General features: G+C 40.0%; 2 protein-coding genes across 3 annotated transcripts; one reads left to right on the top strand and one right to left on the bottom strand.

The window, feature by feature from the left end:
- Positions 1 to 246: 246 nt before the first annotated feature.
- maip1 (matrix AAA peptidase interacting protein 1) lies at positions 247 to 3,384 on the bottom strand. The gene is made up of 5 exons (XM_084121961.1): positions 3,040 to 3,384; positions 2,366 to 2,437; positions 2,110 to 2,236; positions 1,259 to 1,412; positions 247 to 1,011 (listed from the first exon to the last, which is right to left on the bottom strand). Exons 1-5 carry the CDS (start codon positions 3,340 to 3,342, stop codon positions 933 to 935), a joined length of 735 nt encoding a protein of 244 aa, XP_083978087.1. The 5' UTR covers positions 3,343 to 3,384; the 3' UTR covers positions 247 to 932.
- A 476-nt stretch (positions 3,385 to 3,860) lies between these two features.
- Positions 3,861 to 8,692, top strand: tyw5 (tRNA-yW synthesizing protein 5). 2 transcript variants are annotated; one of them, XR_014607451.1, is made up of 9 exons: positions 3,861 to 4,060; positions 4,144 to 4,298; positions 4,369 to 4,438; positions 4,758 to 4,802; positions 4,932 to 5,069; positions 5,213 to 5,300; positions 5,467 to 5,583; positions 5,741 to 6,355; positions 8,413 to 8,692. XR_014607451.1 is itself a non-coding variant. In XM_084121788.1 (8 exons), the coding sequence occupies exons 1-8, from the start codon at positions 3,980 to 3,982 to the stop codon at positions 6,025 to 6,027; spliced, it is 981 nt and encodes a 326-aa protein (XP_083977914.1). In that variant the 5' UTR covers positions 3,861 to 3,979; the 3' UTR covers positions 6,028 to 8,692. The 2 variants fall into 2 exon arrangements, 1 of the variants encoding a protein (XP_083977914.1); XM_084121788.1 differs by having other exon boundaries at positions 5,741 to 8,692.
- The last annotated feature ends 686 nt before the right edge of the window (positions 8,693 to 9,378 follow it).

Here is a 9,378-nt window from a genome sequence, read left to right as displayed (position 1 = left end):
ATAAAACTAAAGACTTTTTGGAGATATGAAGGTTGCAGTACTACTCTATAGGTACTCAAGATTAACATGAGATTGACTGAAAATGAGTGTTTCACCCCCCCTTTAAGTTACAAAGTTCTAAAAGGTACTGCATTACATGTTCAATAGAAAACAAGCCTGTACCAAATAGAGAAAAAGAATAACGATAAAAAAGGCTATTTTTTCAGTTGTACTGTATATATGACATATGGCAAAATAATGATTCCATTAAAATAACTAACCTTTTTTTAATATTCAGCCAGAATAATTTAAATGTACAATATTTTGATGAATTATGATATTTTAATATTAAATAAAAAGCTGTTTTGCATAAGATGTAATTTCTGATAAAACCGTTAAAGAAGGTCAGTTCATCAATCTGTATTAGCCTGTCTTTCAAATGATCCAAGCTATTCAGATGCTTCTGATACAATGTTACAGTTCAATTGCACAGTTTGCACAATTTGCAGTCAACCTGACACCAAAAAACTGTTGTGTTCCTAAATGTGTTTACAATGTTACTGTCATGTAGTATTAGTTAATGTCTCGTTCAGTCCAGCACTGTTGGTTTGCTCTAAACCGGCAACAAATTCCTTGTATGCTCATACCTTGTAGGCCAATAAAGTTGATTCTGATTCATAAGTTTAAAATGTTTTTTTTTTTTTCAATGAGCCTTACAAATTTACAAACATTAATCTGAACATTAATCACTAATCTTAATCTAAGATCAGTGAGATGTGATCCACTGAAGCACACATGAAACCAACATTCATAACTTTCTATTGTCCATGGAGAGTATCTGGAGCTGACAGTTGTTTTTTCCAGTGAGGGTTAGAGATTCATGGCTACATTTTTTGGCATGTTGAGCAATATTGAATGGGAAAAAAAAATATTGCTCTCCAAATTCAGCACACTTAGTCAAGAAGCTTTGAGTGTTCTATCCTTGTGATGATCCAATCTGGAGTCACACCCTGGGTAAACTCCCTTTGGAATCTGCCAAAACAAAGAAAACAAGACAGACATAACTTTTACTGATGTTTACATATTTACTGCAATTATAACACAATACTGATATTACTGGACATTAACTCAAGGTAAATGGTAGCTTCTCTTAATCACAATATGTATAAGCAATTTAAACTATCATAAACAATATTTAATAAGAAAGAATCTTGCAATCCATCTCAATCTCACTATAAGACGCAATACACGAGCAATGAAGAGTAATCACAGTACTCACTCATAATTGGCTGTAAGCAATCTCTTGGTCTCTGGACTCTCTCCCTCTCCACCAATGGCAACCTGGAAAATTCTCGCTCCCTCCATATCATCTTCAGGAATTCTGGCACTCGTTAAGTACCAGAAGCGCATCAAAATACTTACAAATTTCCTCCCTGAAAATGAAAGAAACACACTGCAAATATTTTTGTCATACATATGAATTTATGGACTACTTCAAACAAAATGATATCTTTTTAAAAACATCTTGGCCCGGTTTCTCAGACAGGGTTTAGATTAAGCCAGGAGTAGGCCTTAGTTCAATTAGGACATTCGAGTAGCTTTTATAAATTTGCCTTAGAATCACTGGTGTGCATCTTGAGCCAAAACAATGACACTGACATATTTTAAGATATCTCAGTGCAAGTTGCTTTCAGTAAAAACATTTCAAACATGCATTTTAGTCTGGGACTAGGCTTAAGCCTTGTCTGTGAAACTGGGGGCTAGTAACCTAAATTGGCTTTCATAAGAACCAGTCCGATAAAAGGAGGAGAATATGCTAGATGCACGCTACAAAGCTATTTTTTTTACTTAAATTACTCACCCACAAACAATAATTAAACATATTACCTGGGTGAATATTGCATGGTATGAAGCTTATAGGGCAGGGATAGGCAACTCCGGTCCTGGAGGGCCGCTGTCCTGCAGAGTTTAGCTTCAGCCCTGATAAAAACTCACCTGCCTGTATCTATCTAGTAATCCTGAAAACATTGATTGCCTTGTTCAGGTGTGTTTAATTAGGGTTGGAGCTAAACTCTGCAGGACAGTGGCCCTCCAGGACCGGAGTTGCCTATCCCTGTTATAGGGTCTCACCGCTATCATCATAGTAAATGCCCACATCTCCAGTAGTTGTGTACATGATCTCATCAGACTCGGCTGACAGCGCCCTCTGGTGGCTCGAAGGCAGATGAGCGCATTTTTCCTCAAGTTTTTCTATTAGCTATGGGAGAGAATATAAATCATATATTATGGGAGTTTATTATATAAACATAATATACTCCTATTGACATTAAATAATCTTCAACAGGAAAATAATAGGATAATTGTTATCTTCATGACATGTACTTACATCTTTAGCCACTAATCCCTCAAGAGACTCAAACTGACACTGAGACAGCAATCTTGAAACGTGTGAGAAAGCCTGAGAGAGACGTTTTAATATTCAGTTTAAATCATGTAACTCAAAACAGTAAACAGTTGTCATAACAAAAATTATGTGTATTAAAATTCCCCAAATCAGCCAATTGATCAAGAAAGATAAGAAAGATCAAGTAAGAAAGAAAGAAGCATGAAAAGTAAAAAAATAAAAAAATAAAAATAAAACATACATTTGAAATGGTATAAACGTATAACATAATAATGCTCCATATCCTTTACAAAATGTGAAATAAGGTTTACAATTTGGCATTTATTGATACAGGCTAAAAATACAATGAAATTTACAATGCATCTTTTAACATGCATCTTTTTTGTTCATTCATAAAGTATAAATCTTATATAAATGCCTAAAAGACAGTTGGGGAAAGTCTTATAAAATGTTATCAATTAAGACATTAATTTTTAGTGCAAAATTATTATTAACAAGTACTGTTATATACTAACATTATTCATATTTAGTGTCCATAACATGTCGTCGGTTAAGCAATTAAAAATAAAAAATAATTAAATAAAAAAACACGCCGTCGGTTTAGTTCATGATGTGATAACATTACATAAAGACACATATTGGCATCTATAACTCACCTGTTTGGCTCCTTCCGAGAACTCCTCGATGCTAAACTCTTTGTCGAAGTATGTTCGGATGAGAAAGAAGTAGATGCGGGTTCGGAACCAGATTAAGGGGTTCGGGATGCCGACAACCACAACTTTTTGGTTCTGTTTGTGTCTCCCCCGTTCAGAGCTGTACTGACGAACACTACACACAGAAGACGATACGGGTGCGAGTCGTCTGGACTGACTCAATAAATGCGGCTTTGATGTAAAGTACCGGATCAGAATGGAAACGGGCCTGTTACAGCTACAGCACCTCAGTAAGGGCAGCGCCATCTTTCTCCCATCATCCTCAGTGGGCCGTCTGTTAGGGAAATCCGACTGACAACATACAAAAGAGAGAAGAGTTCCACATTTAACTTACAGACAAATAAAACGGATTTCAACACTATCTCAGTATTTTTCAGACAAAAAAAAAACTTACACTTTATTTAAATTAATTAAATGTATATTATGTGTGTTGTTTGTAAAAAGAATACGTTGAACACATGTTCTATTAGCGGTGTCCAATTTGTTCACAAATTGTTCTTTTGAGTCGGTTTATAGAATCATTTGAATCGGTTCTCAAAACGGGCTGAGTGATTCGTTAACGAATTAGACTAATGGTTCTGAGAGGTTCTTCTCGGGTCAACAACTCACCTACTCATTTAATCACCATTATGAATAAAAAACACAGTAATAAACAACAATATATGTCTACGTGGCTTTACTTGATTTAAGTTAGAGCCTGTTTTATAGACTCGGAATTTTAACCGGTTCTTTAAAACGAACTGTTTGAAAGAATCGACTCGTGGAAACGAGTCGGACTTCCTATCAGTTTCGGAAGGCGAAAGAGTGCAGCGAATGCGAACCGCCAATAAGCCCAAATAATAATAAGAAGTGCAGCGAATGGAGTCAACTTAGATTGTCAGAAATGGACTGTCAGGAAAAGCTGGAGGTGCCCGTATACACCGATGTGGACAGAGAGACTTTCTTGAGGGACATATATCCTCTGGTAACTCGTGTTATGTATAATACCAGAAATTTAAAGTGTTTTGTTTGTGTGTTGCGTGTAAATGAAACACACGTCTCGTTCAGCGCAGACCAGTGGTTCTTAAGCGCGTGCCCCTGGGGCCCTGTGTGCGCGCGTGGACGGTGAGTTATCTCGCAGAAAAAGGGGGAGACCGCGAGGTCAAAGTGCACGTGTCCCCAGAGCCCAGGATGGACTTTCTGCATAAGAACTTTGTGTACAGGTGTGTGATTTAACACAGATTACGAGTCTAACAAAAACTGTGTAAGTTAAAACATTATTCTGTATTTCAGGACACTGCCATTTGACAAGTTTATTCAGAGAGCTGCAGAGGCAAAACACTCTGATTTCTTCATTAGTCAGGTTAGTTACCTTTAATGTTTATAATACTGTTACCTTTAATCTATAAAAAGTGCATTTCCAGTGTGATAAGATGTATATTCTGTAAGATTTTTAATATTCAAATATTTAAGTGTAAATGTATTGCATTTTGCCATTTGATTCTAAAGCTAAATTCCAAAGTTTGGAAGTAGTTCTGGCTTCACGCTTAAAGACACATTAACCCATTTTTAATGTATCTATATTTGTATTGCAGTCATATACTATATTTAGCCTATTTATCATTTTGCTATGGCCCACAAGTTTTTTTGGGAGCCAAACACGATATTCTTTTTCCCAACAGAATGAAAGCTATTACTTGCGCTCACTTGGCGAAGATGTTCGTAAGGTAGTTTGAATTAGAAATTAATTTCCTACTTGTTTGGGACTGTAGAGTTTTATTTGAATAAAGCTGTAATATGCCTCAGTATATTCACTGTAGAATGCCTAGAAAATATTCTTGTCCTTTCCCTTTGAGGAACCTGCTGATTTAAGGAAGCAGTTCCCTGAGCTGGCAGAGGACTTCTATATACCCCAGTTCTTTGAGCCGGAGCAGTTTTTCTCCAGTGTCTTTCGCATTAGTTCCCCTGGTCTACAGCTGTGGACACACTATGATGTGAGTTCTACATAACTACAGGTTGTGCCACTTTTTTGCAGAAAGACAGACAAAGAAAATGTGACCATGCAGTTTCTTGTAAAGTTGTAAAAAAATGTAAAGCACTCTTGGCTTATGACAGCTAAGTTAATGTTTACCGTCAGGTAATGGACAACCTTCTAGCTCAGGTTACAGGACGAAAGCGTGTTGTTCTCTACAGCCCCAAAGATGCCCTTCATCTCTACCTCACAGGTGATCCTTAGTACTTTACAAATGACAACTATGTGTAGACTATAAAATGTTATTAATTGTATCTATATGCACTTAAAGACATATTATATCTGTGATAAAGCTGGATCTACTAGATTTTAATGTGCTAAAATGCATCTGCATAATTGTTGAATTGTCATTTTTTTAGGGGACAAGTCTGAAGTTTTGGACATTGACACTCCTGATCTGCAACGTTATCCTGAGTTTATGAAATCGTGCCGCTACGAGTGTGTTCTGGAACCAGGAGACCTGCTCTTCATCCCAGGTATGATTCTTTACCCGCGCCAACTAGTTATACATATTGGATAAACTACTGTATATACTTTCACACAGCACTCATAACCTGAAGTAATGCTGAACTAATTGCATTCAAAGAGTTGCAATATTTTTAAATGTAATGAAATTAAATTGTATTTCCTCAGCTCTTTGGTTTCACAATACCCTGGCTCTCCAGTTTGGAGTTGGTGTCAATGTGTTCTGGAAGCATCTTCCACCTGAGAGTTATGATAAGAAAGATCCATATGGAAACAAAGACCCAGTAGCAGCTACTCGAGCGCTGCAGGCACTGGAGAGGACTCTAGGCATCTTAGAAGAACTGCCACCTGAATATCGGGATTTCTATGCTCGCCGCATGGTGTCACGGATTCAAAGTCGGGCGTACATTAGGCAACCTATGGAGGCGGCACAAGGAAATTTAGACAAGGCATAGTTCTTTCTCTCTATTTACACTGAGCCATGGACTTTTTACAGCTTTCACATTAATTTTGTTATTAAATAAGTTATTATTTACTGAGTACATATTAATGTTCTACTGTTTTAAAGCATGGTCTCAACTCTCAGATCTAGGGCATGTGCAATAACTATTATGGCACAATCCTAACAAAAACGAGGCTTTCTGGAACTATTATTCAACTGAACCAGTTGCTTCAAAAATGATTCACTTTTTCTACAACCTGTAACACACTGGAAACATTTGCAGGTCTGCGATTTGCAAATGCGATGGGGACACCCAAAACAAAAAAGGCTAAAATTCTACAGTACTTTAGAACAGGGTTCTCTTACGAGAGTACTCTTGTGTTGCGTAAGCTAGCTTACGCTACTGGAAAATCCCTTTTCTTGAGAATACTGAAGCCAAAAATTAGCCTTCATTTTGTAATAATTTAAAATGCATTTGCTGCACAGAGCAGACCTAGGCAAGGCAGCTAGCGCGCCTATTGGTCGCTCTGTGGCAACTGCTGCAACCTTTCGAGAGGCTGCTCGTGACGTAAGCACCAATGAGGGCGCGGGCGCCCTCGAACGTCACGTCCCGCCAGAATGGGAGTGGCTTATGTCTATATAAGCCCAGTCCCGATAGGATGCTCCTTGATTTTTCATCTCTTCAGCGAAGTACTCACATCGCTGGATCTCTGGAAGGAAGCCTGCGCCGTAGAGAAAGCATCTCAGCGGGACGTGCCATCTGCTTCGCGGATATAAGTGCCTGAAGAAGCCGGCCGCCTTCTCGCCGCCTTCAGCCGTCGTTCCTGCTGCGCTATCCGGTGCCCATATCCTTTAAAAGCTTGTGTGTGTTCGCCGCCGCGACACACACTTTATCCTTCTAAAACAGCACGAGGCGTTGCTGCAAATGCCTCGTTCCAAGTGTGGCTCGTGCAGAGCCCAGCTCAGTGACGGGGACCGCCACATCCTGTGCGCTTCCTGCCTGGGCAGGAACCACACTCAACACGCACTCTCTCAGGGCGGCTGTCCGGAGTGCGAGATGATGACCATGTCGACCCTGCGGGCTCGACTGGCATCATTCGACGTGGATTCTACCCCTCCGCTTCTCTCTTTGGGCCGCGCCGTAAAAAGCGCCGCTCGCAGAGACCCCCGGACGATGTTTTTCCCCGCAAAGACACGCCGGCTGTGTCCCCACGTGCTTCGCCGGTCGAGTCTCCCCCCTCACTCACTGAACCCCCCTTGACCCCCTTTGGTTCCTGTGTGGGACCTTTCCACAGTCCTGGAGGCCATGAAAGGTGATCCCTTCGAACCACTACAATCAGTAGATTTGCGGTATCTTTCGCTTAAAACCATTATTCTGACAGCGCTCGCCTCGGTTAAACGAGTGGGTGACTTGCACGCGCTCTCCGTGAGTGCCACGTGCCTCGAGTTTGGGCCTAATGACTCCAAAGTCATCCTCAAACCGAGACATGGCTATGTCCCCAAAGTGCTCTCCACCCCTTTCAGAGCACAATTTATTTCCCTGTCAGCTCTCCCTAGATCTGATAGCGAGAATGATGCGAATCTTCTCTGCCCGGTCAGGGCGCTGAGAATTTACGTGGACCGTTCGGTGGCCTTTAGACAGTCAGAACAGCTCTTTGTTTCCTTCGGTGGCCGCACCAAAGGGCTATCTACCTCGAAACAAAGCCTATCCAGGTGGATAATCGACGCTATTGCGCTGGCTTTATATGTCCAAGGGCCTTCGATGCCCGTTGGGTATTAGAGCTCATTCCACCAGAGGCATGGCCTCTTCTTGGGCCTGGTCCAGAGGGATATCACTTCATGATATTTGTACGGCGGCAGGCTGGGCCTATCCGTCTACATTCATAAGGTTTTATAACCTAGAAGTCCCTGCTTTACAGGCTAGACTGCTATCAGTCTAAATGAAAGCTCAGCAGCCCTGCTCGAATTTTTCCGGCGGGTCTGCGTGTTATGCTTACAGAGTGGACTGCACTCTGTCCAACTGTCGTTTTCAGTACAGGTATGTCTACCCTGACTGATATTCTGTGCTAAGAACTCCCTGTTATTTACAGTTCAGGCTGACTGAGGTCCTCCCTGACTGTTATACCATGTTAAGCACCTCTTTCACTCTTCAGTTCAGGCCGACTTACGTCTATCCTGACTGTTATATTGTGCCAAGCACCTGCTTCTCATAAGCAACTTGCCTTCCATTATTCATTGAGCCCACTCTTCGTTGGCCTTGATAATACCCACTATCACCCCATGTACCACATGTGTACCCCGGGCATACGCCCTTGGGACGATGTGGTGGACAATCACTCAGCATGCACGGCGTTTTACATTGGGTTCCCGTAGCGTAAGCTAGCTTACGCAACACGAGAGTACTCTCGTAAGAGAACGTCTCGGTTACTAACGTAACCTCGGTTCTCTCTAGATGAGGGAATGAGTGTTGCGTAAAAAAATGTACTTGAATCAATGAACAGCATCAATAAAGCCCCAGTCTTACAGATCATTAACTAAAAAAAGTTGTTTTAGGGTTTAGTTAACCTTTAAGTTACTATTTAAATAATTTAATGACATATTTTCATGTTTACAGTTCTCTGGTGTGGGTTAATAGTCACATAACATGTACGTAAACAAATAAAATGCTTTTTCTTTTATTCAGTCTTTCTTATTCAGTGTTTTATTTTGATTGTTCCCTCACAAACTCCTATTTGGAAAACCCTGGTTCAGAAGGTGACAATATTCTAAAATACACAGACCTAATTGCAAGTTGACTGATAGGCTACTTTAGTCTTCATTATTTTTAATAAAAACTCTTGTTGTTCCAAGGCTGGGGCAGCTTCCCGGCAAAGCTGGCTCACAGATTTAGCCATCGTGCCTTGTTTCGAATACAATATGATCATGAAATTAAAGTTTCAATAACTTGTATGCACTACACGTCTCGCACTCACTCATTCACCCTCAGACACTCTCAGAATAAGCCCCACCCACTCATTAACATTTAATTTGCATACAGGTTGACTTCGAAAATGAAAACTGAAATAGAGGAAATAAAATGAAAACTAAACTTTACATTTTAATTTGAATCGTGTCACTATTATTAGTGCATGAGGATTAATAAAAGCTTTGTAAAAACTGTATTCTCAGTTTCATTTTTAACGTTTGCCTTTCCATTTTAAAATGATCAGTCTTGCCTCGAGATGGGTAGTGAAGATGAAACAAATCACCAATTGCATTTTATTTTTCAATTTGACAGGGATGATGCATTGTCACCGTGAAAATGAAATCATTTAATTTTCAATTTTGTCATGTGGAAGAAATTTAATATGTTCTATGTGTGTGT

Source organism: Abramis brama (genome assembly GCF_963993115.1).
Source record: "Abramis brama genome assembly, chromosome: 8".
Taxonomy (NCBI): domain Eukaryota; kingdom Metazoa; phylum Chordata; class Actinopteri; order Cypriniformes; family Leuciscidae; genus Abramis; species Abramis brama.
The sequence above is the reverse complement of the archived record's forward strand: the minus strand, read 5'-3'. Positions and strand labels throughout refer to the sequence as shown.

Bases quoted from the DNA above. Each gene is read 5' to 3' on its own strand.
- tyw5 (XM_084121788.1), top strand. From the start codon at position 3,980: ATGGACTGTCAGGAAAAGCTGGAGGTGCCCGTATACACCGATGTGGAC. The intron at 4,439-4,757 runs GTTAGTTACCTT...TTTTCCCAACAG, and splicing joins CTGATTTCTTCATTAGTCAG to AATGAAAGCTATTACTTGCG. The intron at 5,584-5,740 runs GTATGATTCTTT...GTATTTCCTCAG, and splicing joins AGACCTGCTCTTCATCCCAG to CTCTTTGGTTTCACAATACC.
- maip1 (XM_084121961.1), bottom strand. From the start codon at position 3,342: ATGGCGCTGCCCTTACTGAGGTGCTGTAGCTGTAACAGGCCCGTTTCC. The intron at 1,413-2,109 runs GTGAGACCCTAT...TTTCATTTTCAG, and splicing joins CATTTACTATGATGATAGCG to GGAGGAAATTTGTAAGTATT. The intron at 1,012-1,258 runs GTGAGTACTGTG...TTGTTTTGGCAG, and splicing joins TTGCTTACAGCCAATTATGA to ATTCCAAAGGGAGTTTACCC.